At 41.9% G+C, this 24,886-nt stretch overlaps 1 protein-coding gene across 3 annotated transcripts; it reads left to right on the top strand.

Annotated features, from left to right (window-relative positions):
• Positions 1 to 955: 955 nt before the first annotated feature.
• On the top strand, positions 956 to 14,549 carry CLRN1 (clarin 1). Of its 3 annotated transcripts, XM_045031156.1 has the most exons (4): positions 956 to 1,208; positions 10,619 to 10,659; positions 12,286 to 12,384; positions 12,518 to 12,677. In XM_045031156.1, exons 1-4 carry the CDS (start codon positions 956 to 958, stop codon positions 12,539 to 12,541), a joined length of 417 nt encoding a protein of 138 aa, XP_044887091.1. In that variant the 3' UTR covers positions 12,542 to 12,677. The 3 variants fall into 3 exon arrangements, with proteins under 3 accessions (XP_044887091.1, XP_044887090.1, XP_044887089.1); XM_045031155.1 differs by lacking the exon at positions 12,286 to 12,384 and having other exon boundaries at positions 10,619 to 10,798; positions 12,518 to 14,549; XM_045031154.1 differs by lacking the exon at positions 12,286 to 12,384 and having other exon boundaries at positions 10,619 to 10,798; positions 12,467 to 14,549.
• Positions 14,550 to 24,886: the final 10,337 nt, after the last annotated feature.

Here is a 24,886-nt window from a genome sequence, read left to right as displayed (position 1 = left end):
CATCCCAGGTTACTCACCTATGCATCTGGTCCTATCTGAGGCCCTGATCTGGTAAACACATAAGAACATGCACATAATAAATGTATGCATATGAGTAGTCCCACTGACTTCAACTCACATGCACAAAAAACTAGGCATATGCATAAGTGTTTGCAGAATTAGGTCCTAACTACATAACTGCTATGAATAACATTACTGTATAAGAGTAAAACAAATGGAAATTATTTCCTTATATCTAAAACCCAAATTCAAATATATATTGGTCCAAAATCCACCAACAGGCTGGCATCCAGCCACGTATTTTAAACAAAGTACTATTTAGCAAAACACACTAGCCCTGTTGTAAAGGAGATCTTGATGGGGAAAAGGACATTCCACCTAGGATTTCTGTCTCAGTCTCTGGTTCTCTGTACTGCACACGGAATAGTGAAACAATCAGAAATGCTATATGTTGCTAGTTTTCAGAGTTATCACCGGAAAATTAAAACCACCTACAGAAGTTAACTTTTGGACGGCTGATAACGTCACCTGGCAACCAAACCTATTTCTGTAATTTTCAGCTCACCCAGTCAGACAAAGGAGGAAGAAGAGGAGAAACATTCATCAAATTACACAGAGGATTCCATCTGTTATCTTAAACCTTTGTTATCAAGTAACACAGAGGATATGCTGAAAAACACTTTGCAAACAGTTTTATTTTACAGCTTTTTTTTAAGTGTTTGTATATAAATTAGGATTATATAGGGGGAAAGAGAAAAAAGAATTAAAAGCTTCTTTGCCGGGAGATTACTTAGCATTATAGCAGCATACTAGTACTATGAGGGGATGGGCTATCACTCAGTTGAAACTCCAGTTTTCGGGTTGGATAGTATGTCTGCTTTGCTGATGTGATGAAGATAGTTTTGCTCTCTTATTAAGTTTTGTTCCTTCCCTAGAAAGGACTTTGCAAGCAGCCATGCCAGCCCAACAGAAGAAAGTCATATTTTGCATAGCTGGGGTGTTAAGCTTTGCTTGTGCTCTAGGCATTGCAGCAGCTGTCGGAACTCAGTTATGGATCAAAGGAACAATACTGTGCAAAACTGGAGCTCTGCTTGTCAATGCTACAGGACCAGAACTGGAGAAGTTTATTGGTGAAATTCAGTATGGGCTTTTCTATGGGGAGCGTGTTAGACAATGTGGGCTAGGAGGGAGACCTTTTCGATTTTCATGTAAGTAACAATGACATTTGAATTATTTAATACCTTAGTGCATACTACCATGATAATGAGCAGACAAATGCTTCAGTGTGTTCTTATTTACTTAAGAGTTTTAACGAGTGTGAAATATTCTATGATAAAATGGTATTATTTCTGAAGTGTGTCCAACTTAACATTTAAACTACCTTATTACTAATATTAGTTACGATATTAGTGACAATTTCAATGCACCTGTACTATGGTTTATTACAACAAATAGCTATGTCCCCCTACTTTTTTGTTGCTTTGAGAGAATGATTTTGTTGTCTTTTTTATGTTCTATTGTGAAATCAACAGCAGTAAGGTAACAGCAGCCCTATTAGAAAGCCAGTGTAAAGCCTCATTTACTGCTTTTGAAGAACATAGCAGCAAAAACTAACAATCTGCTGCATTAATTGGGAAAACATACTGGGTTTATGCTAGTAGCTGTTCAATTAATTGACCTGCAAATTGAATTGGGTATCTGACAGATACAGAGTTTAATGGAAGGAGATTGTTAGAAATTGTTTTGATTTACATGCAATATTCATAACCTGTTCATCTTCAAGGATAAAATGAATAAATTGATCAAGTGAACATACAGTTTATATATAGCAACATCTTAAATGGATAATAACAAATGGAGCTTTGTTTTATGTATGTATCTCACAATATGCCACATGAAATTATTATTACAAAAGACAATTTGGAAGCAGTCTTCTGAAACAGTACTAGTAAATTACTTGCATGAATCATCTGTGATGAAGTAAGGTTACCAGATTATGCATCAGAAAAGATTTACTATATACTATTTTTGCAGAGGTAGTAAACCAAATTCATTTAGTTTACTGTTAAACTTTGATATGTCTAAATTCCTTAATGGGTCTATTTAAGACAGTTCTCTTTATTACTTTCCTGGCTGTCACAATATGCTGATGTTCTACCCTGCAGGTTACAGTTTGGGATGAATTTTCAGAGCATTCTACTAAATCCCAAAGAATTAGGTTTCATCTGTAGATATTATTATGAACTGCAAATGATAATGCAGATAGCACAACAGAGCACTGACTGTATTTAGTTCATGTTCATTAAGGTAATGGAGTTGTTAAGACTGGTTAAGGATAAAGCTGGGAATCACATGGTTGGGGTGGGGGGGGGGGGGTTGTCTCCCCAGCAGTTTGGGATTATGTGAAGCACTAATGAGTTTTGGCAAAAGTTCCAGCAGAGAGCCTGATTCTGCAATGCTTACACTGAGGAGAATTTACTTAGACAAGTAGTTCTACTGGCTTTCACTCAAATAGGGACTACTAAGCATGAGTAAGGGTTGCAGAACTGGGCCCTGAGTTATTAGAACACTTGCATTGTCCTCATATTGTAAAGCAAAATGGTTATAATACATTTTCCTAGCCTAGGCTGGCTGGGTTTATGGAACTAGTCATTACCAAAATGATTTACTAGTCTGTTCTGAACTGGTCACTTCTAATCTATCACTTCTGCTTCTATACAAAGAGAAATTATGAATCTGCTCTTAATAGGTTTGTAATGATTTATAATAATACATCAAAAGATCTGAAAGTGCTTTATTAAAGTGGAGTTTAGAGCTAGAAAAATACTGCATCAAATTTTCCATAAATAGGTACTCCCATTTTAAATGAATTTTCTCCCTTGTTGTACTTGCACTCTGAGGGGTTTTTTTATTTTTTTTATTTTGCAAGGAAGACAAAGGCGTTTTCTTAATTCACATTAGAAAATCTGGGTTAGCTAACATGCATTAAAATAGCAGCAAAGACGCAGAAACTTGTTTTTTAGCTTAAATTAGCAACTTGTGTTCAACCCCTGACTCCCCTACAGGCTTTAACTCAAGATGCTGTTGGCCAAGTTAAAAATCGAGTTGCTGTGCTTTTACTGCTATTTTAACCTGAGTTAGCTCTCTTGGGTTAGCTAATGTGAGTTAAGAACTCACCTTTTTATTTTGCACTGGAGATATACCCTTTGGATGAGCTTTCTGGGACCATTCATTCAAACGAACTTTGGTGAATATTTATGGCAGTAAACATTAATTTCAAAGTTGCATTCACCAGAATGTTATTCTTCACACCTACAAGTAACTGCACCCAGAAGTGCATGCATGCACATCCAATCGATGAACAGAAACAATACTAGGTGAGGTATGTAACTAATCATAGCTAAACACAGTGTGGAATGTTAAAAATTGAGCGCTGGATGATCCATCCACAGTGAACTATGTGATCATTCCACATGGGAAAAATATTCTTTAAAAATTCATCAAATACATTTGAGTAATGAATAAATATGAGGAAATTGCAATGTTTGCACATATTTCATAAGCAAAAAAGAGGCTGCGCTGAGAATAATACAAGTAACTCTGGCAAATATTATCATCCCCATTTTACAAATGGAGAAAATGAGATACAAAGATTCAGGATTCTGATTCAGGGATGCACCCATTTTCCTGAGGAAGGGCCCTTAACCATGTACTTAAAGTTTAAGCATATACTTCACTGCTTTCCAGAACTGGGGTCTAAGTGACTTATTCAATAACATAAAACATAAAACAAATCAGTAGAGAGTCAGGACTCCTAGCTCTCATTTCCCTAAGTGAACCACTAGTATATGCTGCCTTCCTTTTATCTAAATTAAATATGTCGCATTGCATTGTTATTTGAATAGATTTTCCCCTTGTATTACAAACCCATTGTAAATCCTATTTACATGCCCAGGAATATTTCATTGTAGCGTCCTCAGAAGAGAATACCAGGAAGTGATTACTGGCCCTAGTGTACATCTGTAGAATCCTGCTAGGATGACCTGCTGCAATCAGGTTACAGCATAAATCTTATAAAGACATCCCTTTGGAAAATCAGTCACTAAAGCATTTTTCTCTGTGTGAACTTTCACAGAGAGCGGATGACGGAGGAGTTAATGTTCCCTTTACAAATAACTCAGATTATTTTTTAATTAGCTGAAAGAGCAAATGCATGTGACTTTTGTGTTTAAATATGATAAGGTATCTTAATATCTGCATCTGAGGAAGGATTTCACCTGCACAGAGCCCAATTACTGAGATACATTAGTAGACATTCTCCATATCTGTGGGAATACACACAGAGTCTACACAAATTCTCTCTGGAAGTCATTATAAATGTCCCGGGAAGTAGTATGATATATGTGTCCACAGTTTAATGAACTGAAGTACACTGTAACACCTCTGAGAAGAAACAGTCTGGAAAATAGGTTAAATGATTTAGTTCTATGTTTGTTCCCATTAAATGTTCCCTACTGACCACTATATCTCTTTTAATTGTAAAATGAATTTGGTCTTCCAGCAAACCCCGTTAGGCTGGGAAAAGTCTTCTGCTTCATTTACTCTGGCTGATTCTCATCAGTTTCTGGGTCGGCAGTTCATTTTCTAAAGGTCATTGGCATTCATACCTAGCACACAAATTCATTCATTATAATGAAGAAATGTTTTTCTTTCAATACAACATCACTGCTGAATTTAATTTTTCCTGATATGTCACCTATACAATTTTAAAATTCTAGATGTAGCTGTAAAGGGAAACAGCGAATATAATGCAGCTGTATGTTTACTTAAAATAAACATTGATCTTATTAAGTTTGCAGTATTGTACTTTATCCCAAAACATTCACTAGTGCTGAAAGACTTAATTCTGGAGAACCTTATTTGTGATAGAATGTGTGATATACACTTTTAGAAAGTCCACATGGACTAAAGACTATGTTTTTCCTAGTTTATGGCTAACTTAATTGGCATAGTGCTAAAATGTATACCATTTACATGGATACTACTGTGATTAGTGAGTACTATTTTGGCTAGTAAGAAAGTAAATGTGTAATATAAAGAATAAATTAAGGGTTTCATTTTCAGAACTATGCATGTGCTGTGACTGGGACTGTGCATGAAACCTGGGTATTCAGATGTGCAAATGTCTAATTAGTGGCTTGCAGCAGAAATAGCATTTGCAAACACCTGATTTATACATGCAATTGCGGTAAATGTTCTTGCAAATTAGGCATGCAATCCTATACAGATGCTCCCTGGGTTACACAAACCCGACTTATGCAAATCCAGATTTACAGAGAAAGCTCCATACGTTCCGTAAACTTTTTTATTTTTTGCATAATTGTCAGGTATATGTTCCCGACTTATGCAAAATTTGACTTACCCAAGGCGTTCCGGAATGGAACACTTGCGTAAGTCGGGGAGCGTCTGTACAGAGTTTTGGGCATGCACACACATTTTGAAAATCAGACCCTAAATAGTAAGGAATTACTTGTAACTGTAGTCTGATGTCTTGAAGGTAAAACAGGCTTTGCTCCTGCCTGGTGGTGTTGGCAGCATTATCAGAGAGGTTGTTTGTTGCTGATGAACAGCAGTTCTGTAACTATTCTACTAATGGTTATAAGTGTTTGAACTGACCTTTATGTACATGGCTAGTTTTAAATGCAAAGTTCTTGATAAGTGCTGGAAATATATAAACTGGTATTTGAGGAATTCCTGTGTTAATAATTCTGACTTTATGAGATTTGATTCTGCAGTTGGACACATTTCATCACGGGATTAGAGAAACATTGATGAGATTGTACCCCTCAGGGACTATCAAGGCAAGCTGATAGAAAACCATAACTACATAATGCCTATGTCCATCAACACCGGTCAAGACAAGTAGAGTTTTTATCTGATCTTTTTAACAGTGCTTTAAACCATCCTTCTCACAATGGGCTGAGAGGGGGTAACAGGCAAGGAACAGGGAATCTGAGTGCCTTGACTTGCCGTAGTGTACCATTACAATTTTAAACAATATTAAAGGTTAAATTTAACAACGCTGCAAGCAAATTTTACAAATGTTTGCTTAAATATAATTAATTTGCTTTTAATATAATCATGGATATAAATGTTGCATTACCTGCTTTTTTATGCTTACTGCATTGCTGGCTGCAAAACTGTTTGCTGGTAAACATTTTACAAGGTAGATTAATTTATGTGAGGCTCCTACTTAGCTCTTTCTCAGCATGTTATAACCACAGCAAGACAATTTGAGGAGTTATTACCCCCAGTTTAATCATGCCCCTGTGGATCGGATGCAGTTAAGTTTGTTTTATGATTAGTTCTAAAATATTCGTTGTCACCAAACACATAAGTGATTAAAAATTACTTACAGAAAATCTGATTCACTATCCACCCTGAACTGGGTAGGTATTGTCATAATTTGAACTAATAGCTAAAACTTAATACAAAAGATGCTAAAACTATATATAATTCTTAACATTTTATTTTATGTGTCTGTGTCTGATAAAATATGCCTTGTTTTTATCTAAGCCTCAACATCATTTCCAGTTTTGCAGGCACAGTTTTTATCCTTCAGTAATAATTAAGTATGGGTGCAAAGCTGCAGGCATAATTGTGCCCTTATTTATAAGCATTTAGATGGGTAACTGCTTGCTTTGTAGATGTCTTTAGGTAGTCAGGACAAAGAGCACAATTGCACATGCAACAAATTGTAGCCAAAATATAGAGGCCATATTTTAAAAAGAAATAGAGACTTCCAAGTTACTGCTGCTTAATGAGTTATTGCATACAGAGTACTGTGCCTTGTAACAAGTAGCAAAGCAACAACCTACCTTCAAACTCCATGGGCCAAAATTTACCAATAAGAGGATGCAATCTGACCAAACTGATTGAGTTAGCGGCAGAGGTGAAAGTAAGCCAGTACGGTCCGGGATGGTGTACCAGCAAGAGCCAGTACACCACTGACAATATCGGCAGGGGGCAGCTTCCCCAGGCCGCCGATTTAAAGGGCCTGGGGCTCCCACCACCGCTACTGCAGCAGAGCCCCAGGCCCTTTAAATCACAGCCAGAGCCCCACTGCCAGAGCCCTGGGGTCGCAGCAGCAGCCGGGAGCCCCAGGGCTTGGGCAGTGATTTAAAGGCCCCAGGGCTCCAGCAGTGATTTAAAGGGCCATGGGCTCCCCGGAACAGCCAGAGCCCTGGGCCCTTTAAATTGCTGCCAGAGCCACACTGCCACAGCCCCGGGATAGCGGCTGTGGCCAGGGGCTCCAGCGGTGATTTAAAGGGCCCAGGGTTCCCACTACCACAGCGGAGCCCCTAGGCCTTTAAATCACTGCTGGAGCCCCACTGCCGGAGCCCCAGGGTAGCAGTGGCAGCCAGAAGCCCCCTGGGCTCCAGCGGCAATTTAAAGGGCCTGGGATTTAAAGGCCATGCCTCTTCTGGATGAGGCCCCGCCTCCATGCTCAGGACTCTGGCGTACCAGTAAGTCCTTTAAGTTACTTTTACCCCTGGTTAGAAGTGTAAAACCAGCATGAGTCAGAGCGGAAAAAGGCCCACAATATCTATACATCTTATTTTGCCACCAGTTCCTTCCTCCTTTATTCTGGCATCCCATTTTTAAATTATGGCTTCACTGTTTCCTTTTACTTCTTTAAGTCCCTCCCTCTTTTACATGCAGAACTATGTTTTCAGACACAAAATGTTCCATTAAATGTTTTACTTAAAGAAACTCAGGGGAAGTGTTCTGATCTTATAAAATACCCTTGACTTTTGTCAGTTCCTCACTTCAGGAGGCCATTTGGAGAATTCATGAAGGGAGATTCTCTAATGTAAACCTAGTGCATTTGTTCCAGTACATTGTTATAGTCCATAAACAAAAAACTTCATTTAAAAAGGGATTAAAGTAGGTTAACTGTGATATTCCTCCAATGCAAAGCAAGGAAATACCAATTTTGCACTGAACCTCTTTGAGGAAGATTCAGGAACCCTGATAACAGCAAAGGCAACGTTATTACCCTCACACTTTCATAGAGCTCAGTCTTCCTTTTTTCCCTCTTTCTTCTCTTCCTCCCCAGTGCATCCTGGGAATTGTAATTCCTGGTTTCAAGGCTATGGAACAAATTAAGAATAATTTACAAAAACAAACTGGGGTAGCTATTGGCATCTAGGTAGATACAACTCAGCATTCCCCTTAATAATAACCATTGTAAAACTTTAAACAGTCATTTCCAAACCATGACTTGAGTCTGCTAGCAAAGTCTTCCAATCTTTGTCTCACACTTCTCCTAATACCTGGAAAGGCAAGAACAAGACTAAGCAGTGGAGCAATTCTTACTACTATAGCTTGTCCATTATTAGTGTCATTGATGTTCTCTGGTCCAAGGTGGAAAATTAGCACTCTATTCTTCAGCTGCTTGAAATGACAATCTTGAAATGTTCCATTTCTTTCTATCTATTAACACAGCAGAACCTCCTTGGATTTCTGCTATCTGCAAAGGACATGAATATCTTGAATGTCCTTTTTAACTTTGTGTGGTAGCTTCACATAATCTACAATTTGAAACTTGTGAGGTTTAGCACCTTTTTTATGATCTACATACTGTCCGTCTTTCTGCTGTTTATTCTTAACACATTCACAAATAGTTTCATTGGAAGGTTTAATTGAAAAGGACGAACATGTGAGCCCTTGACAGATAGTAAGTTGTGTATTGGCCTGGTGTCCTCTGAACAGTTCAAAGGTTGATACTCCTGTTGTTGAGTGCGGAGTGGTCCTGTAAGCAAACAGTGTTTCAAGTAAAGCTTTCGAACTGATAAGTTGCAAACATTCTTTCACCAGTCTGTTCATTCTCTCAACTAAACCATTAGCTCTAGGATGGTATAAACAAGCAGTTTTGTGCTTGATACTATTGCTAGTGAGGGAGTGCTGCATTTCAGAGGTCAATTGCATTCCATTGTCAGCTACCAGTTCTTTGGGAAAATCCTTCTTGGGAGAAGGCTGACATGAACTTAATCACTCTTTAAGTGGTAACCATTCCAGTGAATGTATCTTCCAGACACTTTGAATGAATCTACCATTACTATGGCAAACCTTTGCATAACATGCTGATCTTCAAATGGTCCTATTATGTTGAGAGCCATTTTCTCCCATGGACAGCTTGGATAGTCAACTACTGTGAGAAGGATGCTGAAGGTTTTCTGTGACTTATCTCTACTAGCATAACCCATTCAATTCTTGATTATTTCCTCAACTTGCTTGTTCATCCCTAGCCACCAGAAGGCTCGTCACAGTTGTCTTTTGGTTAGACTCATCCCCAGATGTCCTTCATGTGCCATGTGAATCAATCATACTCAGAAGTGTAGGCACAAGACAGTCAATTCTCAAAATCCATTCATTTACACATGGGACAGCTCATGTGAGATGTGTCTATATGGTTGCAAGTGTTCTGGTGTCATTGTCTTGTAAGGCCATCTATTGAGAATGTAAGCCTCAATACAAGTAAGTCCTGAAATACATTGTTTTCTTTCATGACTGTTGCCCATTCTCAGACTGCGATCACTCCTAAGGTTGTAGCAGATATTTGCGCAATGACAATCTCGTCATTATCTTTCTCTATTTACACTCATGATAAGGTATGGGCAAGTGAGACAGACAATCTACAGTAGTATTCTTGGCACCTTCTCCCCTCCAGCTTGATGTGCAAGTTACACTCTTTATCACCACCATTGGACCTGGTTTTCCACTCTCTTGCATCTTGTGTCATTATTTAGACCTGTGCAAACTGGATCTGATTTACCACTGCATTCTTCCAATTTTATGACAGGCTAACTTAACGGACATTAAAAACTTAATGCCAAATGGGTGCCAGTTACATTACTTTGCAACTTACATACAGCAGGATCTGTTTCTTGACCAACTTATGCCCAACATATAATGTGCACCACTGTTTACATCAGTACTGAAATTGGCCCAGAGAATTTGGCTCAGGGTGTTGCAATGTTGTACTCTAGTCTGCATTTTATTTCTTCCTTAGGCACTGTGTAACAGAAGGAATACTTACAGATGTTGAAGCATTTTAGTTTGTTCTAATAACATTTGGGAGTAGGGAGTGAACATTTAGTATGCTGATTCAGGGCATATTTTTAGCATTTAAAAATTCAGATATGTGGAATTTACCTTAAAAGCTCAACACAAATAGGGTTGGCTCAGACAGAATGCTCTTAAAAGTTTGGACATCAAAAGGTAAGGTTTTGAGTTACTCTCCGGGCACAGAAAGGGCAGCAATTATTAATACATGTAGTTAGATGTGATCAAGAAGGTGAGACAAGGTTTCCTGCAAAGCTAGTCTCTCTCTTTTGGCCAATTTGCACTTCTGAATTCCACAATGTGCTTCTCTTTAAACATCCTTGCAAATCCGTTATAATTAAATGTGATGACTTCATTTTCCTCTTTCATTGAGTTCTGAGGAGCACAATTTAAAACAATAAGCACAGAGCAGCACAAAAATCCCTGCCCAGATTTTTAAAATAATTTTGTCTAATGTTTGTTGTAATTTTTTGTTCTATTTTGTTTTTAGTTTTTCCAGATTTGCTCAAAATTATCCCTGCAAGTATCCATGTAAGTGTCATTCTCTTCTCTACAGTACTGATAGTCTTTGCTCTGGTGGGAACAGGTTTCTTCATGTACAATGCATTTGGCAATCCCTATGAAACTCTGCATGGTCCAGTAGGGTTATATCTTTGGAGCTTCATTTCATGTAAGTACTTTAGTATAGTTCTGCATTTAAATTAGTCACTTATTCATATTTAATGACTTAAGATGAGTGATCTATTTAATAAAACATGATGCTGTACTGAGAACTGTAGCTGCATTGAATCTGAACCTGCAAACTATAGCCAGGTGGAGAAAGGTATTCCATTTTGGAGGATTGTGCTATTTTAAATTTTGGTTCAATTCTGATTCTGAACAAACCCCCAAACTTCAAAATGCTCCATAACAGGGGAAGAAGCATGGCCACTAGTCAGTCTGCAGCCACAGACCTTGGAAGCATGGTTCTCCAGCACCCTACCAGACAGGTCCCAAAGGGCCAGGCAGGCAAACTGGCTGGATTCTAGGTAGAGTTTCAAAACTTGCCTAGCAGGCAAGGTTCTATTTGTCAAACTCGAACCATCTCAATGGAATGTTTTATTTTTGATGAATCGGCAAATTCTGACACCAAAAAAATTGTTTATTTTTTTTATTTGTTGGGGAAACCACCTGGGAATCCTTGGGCTTGTCTCTCCCCTTCATTCCATTGATGTAAGTCACATAACTTCACTGAAGTTCACTGGTGTAACTGGGGAGAAAAGGGCTCTGTCTTATTAGCAAGAACCCAGGGCCGCCCAGAGGATTCAGGGGGCCTGGGGTCTTCAGCGGCGGGGGGTTCTTCTGCTCCGGAACCCACTGCTGAAGTGCCCCAAAGACCCGTGGCGGGGACCCCCCGCCGCCAAATTACCGCCAAAGACCTGGCACTTCAGCGGCGGGTCCCGCTTCAGCGGTAATTCGGCGACAGGGGGTCCTTCCGCCCTGGGGCGGAAGGACTCCCCCCACTGCCAAAGACTCAGAGCGGAAGAAGCTCTGGGGGCCCAGGCCCCGTGAGAGTTTTCCAGGGCCCCCGGAGTGAGTGAAGAACCCCGCTCCAGGGGCCCCGAAAAACTCTCGTGGGGGCCCCTGCAGGGCCCGGGGCAAATTGCCCCCCTCTCTGGGCGGCTCTGCAAGAACCATAGGCCTGATTCTTATCTCAACACCACTGACTTCACTGAGATTACTCCTGACTGACATCAGCACGAGATCAAAATCAGCCCACGGCCTTTCTTTGCCAGGGGCAGATTCATTGCCAACATTTCACATTTTGTAAGGGTTGCAATTGGAAAACATCCTATTTGAAGAAGCCCATTAGGGACATGAAATCTACTGCCACTTGCAGTAAAGAGAATGAGGCACATTAGACTCTAAACTAGAGTAAATTTTTACTATTAGTTTAGCTGGAGAGAAAAAGGTGTAATTGTGCTAAGAGATGTTGCTCATTAAGACCGTGATCAGCAAAGTATTTAACTACATACTTACCTTTAAGCACCTGGGCAGTCCCATTAACATCAATTGGACTATTAATATGCTTATTAGTCAGGTTAAGCACTTGCATATGTGCTTTGCTGGACTGAGGTCTTATACTAGACATAACACTTGGTATGGTTGGCTATTTAGGTCCTAATCCAAAATTCACTGGAGTCGATGGAAAGAATCCCATTGACTTTGATGGCCATTGGATCAGGTCCTGAAAAAGAAGCCCCCGGGAAGGAATCAGTTAAGTGACCATAAAATATATATTGAAATGTTAATGAAAATGACATTTTACTTTTTGGTTATTTGTATGTCGTTCATAAAGATTTGTTGTTGGGAAATTCTTGGAGCAGTGATGTTTCTTGTTCTATTTCAGGTTCTTGCAGTTGTCTCATCATGATACTATTTTCTTCAGAAGTGAAAATTCACCACCTCTCTGAGAAAATTGCAAATTACAAAGAGGGAAGTTTCATCTTTAAAACTCATGATGAACAATTTCAGGATTCATTCTGGATCATCCTGGTTTGCTCTTTGGTGCACTTTCTGAATGTTTTGCTAATACGGCTTGCTGGATTTGAATTTCCTTTTTCAAAATCTGAAGAGTCAGAGACAACTACTGGAGCAGTTGATCTCATGTACTAGCCTGATGTTGATTTTTAATAACATTTCAAGCAAAAGGGTTAATCTCAGCCACTTTCAACAATGACCAAATATATCTGGTTTTACATGATTAATTTGAAATACATTAAAATCAAGAGGAGATCTAAAATAAATGTCAACACAGTAAATACAATAAAGGCATAGTATGCACGGTCCTCATTAGGACTAGATCAAGAGATCCTTACTCCCATCACGTAGTACCTTATGACAGTAGTCCCATTTGGTTCAATGGGATGAGAGAAAGAAGATATGACAGAGATCTGGGCCCTATGTACTTTAATAATGGAGGAAGACATAAACATATAGGCAAACATTTCCACCAGCAGTACAGCATTTGCCTATATCCAGTGGTGTACTGGAATGACTACTACTAATGTTTTATGTATCAAGACTGGACTAAGAATTCCACTCCGGCCAACAAATGAGGAGTGGTGATTGCACCATAAAGCTGCAAACACCAAATGAAAGAAAACAGAATGTATTGTTGTAGCTTAAGTAACAAATTTAGGGCCCATACCTGCAAAATAAGAAGATGAATTATCTCTCTCAAGTGCAATGACCATGAGTAATGTTCAAAAACATACTGGGGGGCAGGGGTGGTTATTCCAAACAGAAGTGGAATGGGATCTACAGAATATGTAACCAAACTAGAAGGCTGCATACCCAATTGATTGCTGTGCCTTAATCGTTACAAATACTCCATATTTTAGGGTCCAGTGGGAGCTGGGTATTCAGCACCTCCAAGGCTTGCTGAGTACCTTGCACTATTGAGTCCATAAAAGAGAGACTGTTCTATAACCTTATATGCCTCCATCCCTCCTAAATTGCTCAGAAAGAAGTCTCCTTTCTGCCTCTTGTTTCCTCATGTGTTGTCTGCTGCCTCCACTTAAAAAAATAAAAGAGAGAGAGGTTAACCAGACAAAGGATTTTTGCAATACAAGAGTTTGAACAGCAGGTGATTTTTTTTTTAATTCGTTAGTGCAGAAGCTCCATTTTTTTTTAAATACTTGTTCTCGGTGGTTCTGGTAAACAACATTAGAGGAAGATAGCAGACAACTTAAACCCACACATATTTCACAGATACCACATCTAGCATATTATTGACAATCCCAGAAGACCATAGAGGGCAGAAATAGAAAATACAACCTGTTGCTTGGTTGGAGAAGGGGCAAATTAATTATTATTTGAACACATACAGGATGAAATCCTGGCCCTACTGAAGTCAAAGGCAAAACTCCGACTGACTTCAACATCTGAAGGGTTTCACCCATAGTAAGAGATTCTCTGTCCTGAAGACTTTACTTTCTAAACAGAAGGAGAGTCAAAGGGTAGGAGGGGAAATAGTGGCATAGAGGGGGAGGGGGGCAGTGACTTGCCCACGATAACAGAGGCGGTCAGTGGCAGAGCATGGAATACAACGCAGGTCTCCTGCCTCCTACCCCAGTGCCCCATGCCCCATTGTCTTCTAAAGCATATCATACAAATTGGAATTTTAATTAGATGCAATGCACACTGTAGTATGCCACAACCAAGAAATATCTTTGATATGAACAATTAGTAAGTGTACAGACAAACTGAAAATCATTTTAATAGGATTGTTGATAAGGAAATACAGTAAGTGAAAAAAGGATGTTCTGTTCTGGTTGTGTGTGTTATAAAGATTATCTACTTTACAATTTTTTTCAACATCTTTGAAATTTTAATGTAATGGATCAAAAATACAAATAAGTTTGTTTTGTATATTTTTAAGAGAGCTTTGTATGAAGTGGCCTCCATAGCAGATCCTGCTGCAGGAGCAGGACCCATATTTGTAAAATAAAGAACAAAACAAAAAGTGGTCAGTAAAAAAAGTCAATATTTTCAATACATTTTAGCTACTTGGAACCAGAGATACTCTATCACTGAGGTTCCCTGTAATGGGGTGCACTCACCTCATGAGAGTGCTCCCTGGTCAACTGCTGCGTGAGCCTGCTTTTTTCTCAGTTCAGGTGGGTGTTCGGTGACTCAACCTTCTTGCCAAGTCACACACAGTCTGTGTGAAACGCAAGTAAACCCCTTTGGGGTAAAGAATCCAATAGGGCCAATCATGGTACCCTTGGTTGGTACATCTCTTCCTGTAGCCCTCCCTGGGTTCAGTCCTTATCAGTCCCATAGCCTTCAAATGTCCCTCCATCCTGGTATGGGGCCATGCCCCCAGGGCTTCCTCTCTGGAGACTCTTGGCCCACTCTGGGCCTTTCTGATCCCAGGGCTGTCCAGGGGCAGGGGGGCAAGTGGGGCAATTTGCCCCAGGCCCCAGGCCCCGTGAACTGCTCCAGGTTTTCGGTGGCACTTCAGCAGTGGGCCCTTCACTCACTTCAGGTCTTCAGTGCAGCTGAAGACTCGGAGCGAATGAAGGACCCGCCACTGAAGTGCTGCCGAAGCCTCGGAGCGCCGCCTGGTGAGTACAAGCGGGGGAAGAGAGAAAAAGGTTTAGGCTGCTCTACCGCTGCATTCTTCAGCGGCAATTCGGCAGCGGGTCCTTCCCTCCAAGAGGGACCCACTGCTGAATTGCCACCGAAGACCCGGCCCTGCCCCAGGCCCCCTGAATCCTCTGGGCAGCCCTATCTGATCCTAGCTCTCCAGCTGGGCCACTTACTAGTTCAGTTCCCCTTATGGGATTTTAGCACAGTTCAGTATTCCAGCCACTTCTACAGCAGCTAATGAGGGGACTGTGGTCTGCCCACCACTCCAGGTCCTAGCTCAAGGATCCTACGAATAGTTGCCAGCCACAGAATCCCTTTAACTAAACTGCATTGCCTAGACCACTTTCCCCCAGCACCTTCATGACTGCTTCACCCTTACCAGTTAAATTTTGTATTCAGTCTCAGCAGCCAGCCAGGAGCACCTTCTTGCTTCCCGAGTCCCTACTTGCAACTGCTCTGTCCATGCTCCTATACCTCCTCCAGCCAGCCAGAACACCATTTTTGCTCCTACCGCTCCAGGCAACAACTGACTTGCTCAAGTGAGCCCTGCAACTGCTTTTATATGGCCCTGCTGGGCCTGGATTGGCTGCTCCTTGCAGCCTCCCTCTGATTGGCTACTTCCCCCACAGCCGCGTTAGGCAGCCTGGAGGACTTCTCTACTGCTCCTTTCTGGGATGGCATGTGTAGGACTGTAAGGGCTCCCGCAGGGGGCCTCTGGGCCTAATACATCCTGTCACATTCCCAAACAAACATTCTCATAAGGTGAACCACTTAAAGAGAGTGCTCCAGGGACCACCACCTCTCCCATTCACCGTTGTGAAGACCAACACCATTCCCATTCATGATCATACATCATCCTCATCCCCTTTGCAATCACAGCAATTGTTTACTTAGAAACTATTCATGTGTTTTAGCAGTTGAAAGCACAGGTGAGATCCAGCATCATGTGACCAGCTCTTTCTTGCTATGGACTACCAGCAAGTGCTCTGCAAACCACTAGCAGTAAACAGGATTCAGATTGGGAACCTCTGCCCTATGTCATTTTGATATTCACATATTTTGTGATCAGAAAGCATGAAGCAATTGTATGGTGGGGGTGAGGGAAATAGAGAAAATATTTTAAAAAGTTTCAACATCATAATTGTATTTGCCTACATGTGTATGTGTTGGGAATGAGGCTGTAATGTTATGTATCAACATCCAGCTCTCTGGAAGCCCAAACTCTGTAGTATTAACTCCAAGACATACTCAAGATCCCAGTTCCTTGTCAGTGCCCATTATGGAGGATGCCATTTTCATATGCTGTAGCCCTGATTTTCCTCTCACAACAGTCAGGAGTAACTGCAGTGAAGTCAATGGAGTTCTGCTGGTGTAAAACTGAAGTAAAAGTGTTAGGTTAAAATCTGTTTGTTATGGTTTCTCCATTCACCATCTTGAATTTGTTGAAACAACAACTAGGTCTCCATCTTGGACACCCTCCTTCACGGAGAGTTTGGCGCCCTTTTTGCATTTTTCAAATTAGAGCGGGAAAAGGTTAAGTCATGTAACAGCCTAGTCTGCCCAGCAACTGCAGATTATTTAAGGGTAGTGTAACCGTTACTCTGGGCTGTCCATCAGAATGGCACGCACTCTTACCCACGAGCAGCCAAGAGCTATTGCCCAGCCAAACCAGGACTTGTTAGTGATTTCAGGTTTCATCTAGCTTCCAGCTTCAAGTCTTACCTGCATGCAACCGTTACACATCTAAGAAAGAAGAGTCCGCATACCACACACAGGACAACACCTTCAAGAACAGACAATAGAGGAAGAAGATATAGCTCAGTGATTTGAGCTTTGGCCTGCTAAATCCAGCATTGTGAGTTCAATTGTTGAGGGGACCATTTGGGGATTAGTCCTGCTTTGAGCAGGGGGTTGCACTAGATGATCTCCTGAGGTCCCTTCTAACCCTGATATTCTATGATTTAAGAGGACATCAGCCACTTACCTGAGCAATCACCTATTCCTGTGTTCTGGCTTCTGTTCCTGAGTTCCAGTTCCACTTCAGGGAACTGGTCATCATTGTCTTGTCACACAACAGTTCCTTCCTTGGATCAGCAAGAGAGATGGTACTATGATTGCCTTTTATTGTCCCTCAGTTTCCCCTATTGTGTAAGGGTTTGGGGGCTCTGGAATTCATGTCAACATCATCATCATCATCAACAATCAAACTATTATGTTCTGTATATGTTTTGGGTCCTTGTTGTTTAAATCTTGTTGTCTAATAAACCTGTTATGTTTTCACCTTATCCTGCTTAAGTCTTTAATCACAGATTATAACCATTGCTAGATGCGGATGGGGTGGGGGTAGAACTTGCAGACTAGCTATCTTCTGTGAAGTTAGAGAAGTAAAATCAATTTAAATCTGTCTCAGGCTAATAGATTTAAAGGAGAATCAGGTGTGTCATATTCCTGGAGTACATAACACCTTCTCATGTCATTCACTTATCTGGGTAAAGTGCTTTGAGATCTTGGGAAGAAAGTTGCTATGGAAATGCAAAGTATTATCTTTATAAAATGATTCATTTTCTAATCACAATGGCCTTCTGTGAAAGCCTGGAGGTGAAAAGCCATTTCCCTGCTGGGGCAGCAGTGTTGACATTTCCACAGAAACTGTAGAAAGAATGCTAACTGCACATGGGACAGTCAGTGCTGAGAACACTCAGAGTCAGCGGAGCTGTGCTGTGCCCCCAGACAAGAATTCCTCCTTCCATGGGGAGGCGCTGCCTGTGATAGGAAGCCTTTGTAATTTGACCTGACACTTACAGGTAAGAAAGAAGGAAGTTAAAAGGCAAAAGGGAGAGCATGACAGAGAGGAATCTTCCCTGATCAGTGGCTACAGTACATGTGTACTGGGACCTGGCGGCAACCAGCAATACCAGGTGCTAATGAGGAAGAAGAGGGACAATTATAACATTTTCAGATGCATTTAACTAATTTTGGCTGCCCAAACTGAAACACCTGATTTTCTGAGGACTCACAGCTACCACTGGAGCAGAAGAAGGTGCAACATACTATACTGTCTCTTCTTTAGCCAGCCAACTCCACAGGCCAGCGTGAAGAGAGGAGCGGAGCCATAACCCCCATCTCCTCCCCACCTTCTTCGGAGTGACTAGAATGCCTCAGGATGCCAACAGGAAGCAGTCCCTGAACTCAGAAGAGAGCAATTGGGCCTAGCTCTTGCATGGGGATGCAAAAGGGGGGAAAAGGCCACTTCCCCCTTCTGCACCTCTGAAAGGGTCAACCACAATAGGGTCCTTTGTGTGACTAAGGGTAAGTCAACACAGCAAAAGCTGTGCATGGGCTAGCCCACCTGAGCTAGTTCAGGCTTCAGCGCTAGTAGTACAAGCCCAGCATGGACCCTAGGTATGTTCTTGGCTTGTTAGCTTGCTCTGAAGCTCTCACTCTGCTGACTTGACTGCTGTTACCCGCACTAGCTGGATTTAAGCTTGCTCAGATAGACTAGCCTATACACGCAACTTTTGCTGGGTAGACATACCCTAACTATAACAGAAACAATGCAAAACCTATTTTCTGTCCCTACCATCTACAATAGAACTGACCAGTATTAAGCTTCTCAGTTAGGATCTCAGACAACCAGCCCCTTCACATGGATTGAAAGAATATCCCACCTACTGAACATAAGAATGGCCATACTGGGTCAGACCAAAGGTCCATCCAGCCCAGTATCCTGTCTACTGACAGTGACCAATGCCAGGTGTCCCAGAGGGAGTGAACCTAACAGGTAATTATCAAGTGATCTCTCTCCTGCCATCCATCTCCACCCTCTGACAAACACCGGCTAAGGACATCATTTCTTACCCATCCTGGCTAATAGCCATTAATGGACTTAACCTCCATGAATTTATCTAGTTCTCTTTTGTACTCTGACTCAGCCCCTTTCCCTGAGCCACTAGATCTGTGCCTAAATTCTATGTCTCTCACCCCTGCAGACAAGGAGAAAGCCCAGAAGTTGAAGGATAGCAATGAAGAGCCACTTATGGAAAAGATGAAATCTAAACATACCAATCACTGCTGCATATAGCATGTTGGAATTACACACACTGGACTGGCTTGTGCTGTCAATTTTTAATCCAAACTCCCCATGGAAATCAATGAGGTGCTCAGCACAGGAACAACTGGGAGAGTATAGTCCAATAAATACACTGGGCAAAGAAGTGCTAACCAGGGATTATAAAACCATATGGATTAATCATAATAGCAGGCATTCTTCCTAAATGACATGTTTTCTAGTAACTGAAGCACACTTTTAATGAAAGGTTACCCACTGAGTGATTTATAACTTGTTTCCCTATATAAAGAAAGGTGATTTATTCCAAGTATCATGATACAGGGAAAAGTCCTAACTTTCCATTTATCTTCCAAGTGATTACAGTTCTTATTCTCATATAAAATACCTACCACGTGAGGGGAGAAACAATTAAAAATAAAACTAATTTGCTCCTGTAACTAACAGGAACAACTTAGCTATTACTGATTGTTATAAATAACAGATGGTGCAAGGTGGGGAAAACAGATTCCTCTTTACATTTTACTGCTGCAGACATTATGAAAAACCCTTAAAACACTAATTCATTGCTCCTGGCATCTGTTAATGTTAAAGTAGTTCTGACTTCACCAGCCAGGGTTTATTTATTACCCTTAATAATCCACCTGCCTAGGAATTAACTCTGCAGCTTCTTAGCTGCAAAATTTCTATGATGGAAGCTTCATATTGAAACATATATATTCAAAATTAATACATACTATAGCTATATACATGGACAAGATGACCTAATAGAGCTCTGCTAGCTCAGTTTCAATGATTTTGTGAACTGAGCTGAACTTTTTTTAGGCACCCAATTTAAGGATGTGACTGGCACACAAAATGACTTTCATTAGCCTGCTACATCTAAATAATTTTTCCCTTCTACCCATTGGACCATGCTGCCTTTAGAACTCTAGACCTGGAGTCAGAAGACATGCCATTGGCTCAATAAGTGACCTTGGATAGGACATATAACCTCTCCATCTTGAAGATGGCGAGAATAACACAGCCTTCTTTGTACAGCATTTTAAGATCTATCTACAGATGGAATGTATTATTTTAGTGCTAATATTAGTATTAAAACAATATAGCAGGATGGGGATTTTTTTAGAATAAAGAAACGTTGCGACTGAAATTCTCTAAACAACATATACTGAGGGAGGCGGGGGCAGCAATTATGCAAAATCCCCACATCTGGGCTGTGTGATGATGTACAATATATATCATTGCTCCTATAAAATGTTTTTGGTACATATTCATTTAATGTGACAACATTTTTTAAAAATTAAACAAATACTGGACTAAATCTTGCTTAACTACACTCATGTATATCTAGAATAACTCCACTGACTTCAATGGAATTACTCTGGATTTACATCAGTGTAACTGAGGACAAAATCTGGCCCAAAGTGTAAAAACACTTTAAATACGCTCTTTCTCACACCCACACAGACGCGCATACACTGAAATATAATTCCTGTTTACGTTTAGGTAAATGATTTTTTCAGAATCTTTTGACTCCTAGAGTTTGCAGGTTCTGCTTGAAGAACAACATGTGCAGTTCTCAGTTGACACATCGAGCTGTGTGAGCAGGTGCCTTTCACAGTATGATCAAACAGTGATGAGCTGCCAAAATCATAACAACCGGTTCCCTCCTCACCCCAGGAGGGATCATGCCCCCCCCTCTTTGGTTTTTTTTGTTTTTGTTTTTTTTACACACACCTGACTTTACAGTCAGGTGTGTAAAAACCTGCTGCCACGCCCGGACCCGCGCTGCCGGAGCTGCAGCCCGGCCCGCCGCCACGCCCCGACCCGCGCTGCCGGTGCCCAGCATCTGGGTAGGTGAGGTCATGGCCAGAACCAGGCAAGCCGTAGCCAGGCGGCCGGGGCCGCGGGGTGGGCCGCGGCCAGAGCCGGAGCCGGGCAGCCGAAGGGGGGGGGATGGAGGGCTGGGGGGGAACACGGAGCCGGGCGGGGGGGGGGACTCGGGCCGGAGCCAGGCGGCTGGGGGGGGGGACGCGCGGGCCGGGGCACACCGCCCTCCTCGTTCCCTCTACCCCTACCTCAGCGTCCTCTTCGGAGCCTCAGCGGGAAGCCTGCTTGCTTCTCAGCCCTCCCAAGCTTCCCGCACGAAGAGCTGATTCGCGGGAAGCAGGGGGGGAGGAGAAGCAGGGCGGAGCATTCATGGGAGGAGGTGGAGGCAGAGCTGAGGTAAGCTGGGCCGCAGCAGGGAGCTCTTGTTAAATTTAAATGCCCTTTTAGAACAAGTTCTCCCACGCGGGACAACCAGTTCTAAAATGGCTTCTAAATTTAGCAACCGGTTCGTGCGAACCGGTGCAAACCGGCTGCAGCTCACCACTGTGTTCAAAGCCCAAACACTGTTGCCTTACTAAGATAAGAACGTTCAGCTCATGCCATCCCCGAGGAGGGCTCCTACCTCAGGATTGCTCAGCCCACACCCTAGATTCTTCCTTTCTAAACAACCACATCCCCTATATCTAGGTGAGTGATGAGACACCTGTTTCAGTGAATCAGCAGAACCCACTTAACCATTTGGAAAACAAAGTTCGAAATGTAGGACTAATACAGTTCCACTGAACATGAGGGTGGTTGGTGTCACAACTGGGATGAGGGCAGTGGTCAAAGCAGCACTTGGTTATCGGGAGGTCAGAGTCCCAGACAAGCTAGAGGGCAAACTGAGATTCAGACATCAGGAAGCAGGCACGATCAGGTTAGTGGTGGGTCAGAGTCCAAGAGTACATCTACACAGCAGCTAGGCACCCAGGCCTGCCCCGTGCCAGCCATCTGAGGCTCTTGGGGCTCAGGCTGTGGGGCTGTTTCATTGCTATGTAGATGTCTGGGCTTGGGCTGGAGAAGCCTGACCTCTAGGATCCTGTGAGGTGGGAAGGTCCCAGAACTTGGGTTCCAGCCTGACCCCAGAAGTCTGCACAGTAATGAAACAGACCTACAGCCTGAGCCCCACAAACCTGAGTCAGCTGGCATGGACCAGCCTCAAGTTTTTCTCTGCCACATAGACATACCCCAAGACAGGCTAGAGAGTGAAGCGAGAGTCAGGTAACAGGAGGCAGATAGGATCAGGTTACCAGGAAATCGGGGTTGGGCACCAGGTTACAGACAGCAATTGAACAGCAAAGTTGAGGACAAACCAGGGACAAAAGCCAGAGTCTATCACAAGCACGGTCTGGAGCAGAGACAGGCAGGCAGTCTGTGTGGTTGCTCCGACAGCTCCCTTCTATGGCTTCCTGGTTTAAGTACTGGTATCGGCCAAAAAGGAGGTTGTCAGGGGCCATCACTCAGGTCCTGCTGGGCGGTACTTCCTGCCAAGCCCAGCCTCCAAGGTCCTCCTTTAGGAGCCTGCCCTAAGTCTCCTGAGGTAATGAGAAGGTGTCCGTGGCCCAGAATCCCTATAATCCCAGGTTTCAGACCTGCAGGTTCTAACAGTGAGGTGTGAGGAGGGAGCCCTGGATAAGCAGAGCAGGACATTTCAGGAGCCCCGTGTGTCACAAAGCACTACTTCAAACCTGAACTTTCTCTAGGGTATGGGTGGCAACCCCACAAACTACATGGATCCACTAGCCTAAAATCCTTGAGTGGAGGTGCACAATGGCTCTAGTACTAGTGAGCAAGGAGTGAGTGGCTGGATACTGGGTTGAGGTAAAGGAGTCCATGTCTCTCCATAGGTTTTTCCATACTTGGGCTTTGCCCAGAGGATCATAATCTGGCGTAAAGGGTGGTGATACTACACATAGGTGAGCTCTCCCATTCCTTTCTATGTGTCTGAATATATCATAACTACCAGTATCAAGTAAATGTTACTAACCATCCATTTCAATGGAGCAAAACATGTTCTGAACTTTGCTGGGGACATCTATACTGGCCTTTTATAAGGAAGAGATAACTAGTAAGCACATTTAGTGAAGCAATAACATTATCCTTCATTAAAAACTCCAGGCTAATGGATGATGCTCAACTTCACAACAAAACCTCTAATATTTCACCTAATGTTTCTAAGTGTGTATGATGTACTCAATAGCACTTTGAATGGTGTAATAGAGAGAGTTCAGTAACAATGGCTAATTCCTCAGAACCTAACCTTTTTCAAAAGGAATCAGCTTTCAGGTGCTGGTAAAGCTTCTTCTTAGATGTCTCTACTTTAATTTTTGTTAAAAATAGTCTTCTACAATGTCTCAGGATGAGCAGTGTGTGCATTATGATGTCTAAAAAATGCCTGCATCCACTGAGCACCTCCTCTCAGACAAGTTTTGATGTGTCACAAAGAGGGGTGTGTACAATATGGTGGAATGCTGTAGGGTGTCAAAGTACAATAGTCATTATAGTGCACATAAGCAGCCATTACACTTGACTGTTACAGTTCCTTGATGAAGGCTATTTTACAAACCAAGAGCAACTGTAAGAGGGGGCGTATATAAAAACAAAATAACAAGAAATTTTTGTTGTAGAAACTGTTAAGTGTCAATCTCTTCATACCAACATCTGTTTTACATTATTTTGATACATTTCATTGGTCATTTAAACACTGAATAAAACTGTAACACAAATAAACTGGCCTATAACACATCCTAGAAGTGGTAAAGTCAGTCTCTAGGGGAGATCCACTTTTTATTTATTTATTTAAGACCAAGGTCGATAGTGCAGATTATAGAGAAGACAAATACTACAATGTTCACAACCTTTAGGAGGGAAGGGTTAGGATAAAAGATTGTTCTGTTCCTTTACCTGATGTGATCTTAGATTGTCCCTTCCTGACCAAACCCCACAGGAAAGGGTTAAGAGGGAGAAAAACTTTGCAAGGATCTCCTCACAATGTTGCTCCCAGATCGTTCTTGGTGGGGCTTGGCAGGGATTATTATAAATTATTATTTGTATTGCAGTAGCAATTAGAAGCCCCAATAAGGATCAGGATCTGCTTGTGTTATGCACTGTTCAAAGACAGAGGACGACACAAAGCAGGGGAATCCTCCTCCCTTTGCTGAATGGCCATGGGTCTACTTCACAGAACCCTTGGAATCCAGAGCAAACGAGAGCTATCCATGTATGGCTCTTGTGCCTTTCACTAGCCTTAAGGGCTGGGCATTCCCACCCTTTCAGTGGCCTCTCTCTACATTTAAACATCCCTGTGATTATTGACCCATTGTTTCTGGCTTGTTAGGTAATTGCTCATATTGGACTCAGTCTTACAAGCCCATTGTGGATGGGGGCTCCCACTATGTCCAACAGGAGTTGTGGAGATACATACATCTCATGAGACTGGGCCCACTGTATATATCAAAACTGAAAAACAGGGGAGTCACTATTAATTTGTATGAGAAAAATCAGCTATGGGCACAGGAAATGCCAAACCACCACCTAGAAGGATTTATGCTGTCAACAGCTGAGATTTACACAGATCTTATTATTGATGCCTTAAGCTAAAGTAATTTATTCACCTTCTTTGATTAATTATTCATTTTTATTATGCATAGCAGACTTGGAAGGTTAAGGAGAAAGGGTTGCACT

Source organism: Mauremys mutica, chromosome 9 (assembly GCF_020497125.1).
Source record: "Mauremys mutica isolate MM-2020 ecotype Southern chromosome 9, ASM2049712v1, whole genome shotgun sequence".
NCBI classification, from domain to species: Eukaryota; Metazoa; Chordata; order Testudines; family Geoemydidae; genus Mauremys; species Mauremys mutica.
The sequence above is the reverse complement of the archived record's forward strand: the minus strand, read 5'-3'. Positions and strand labels throughout refer to the sequence as shown.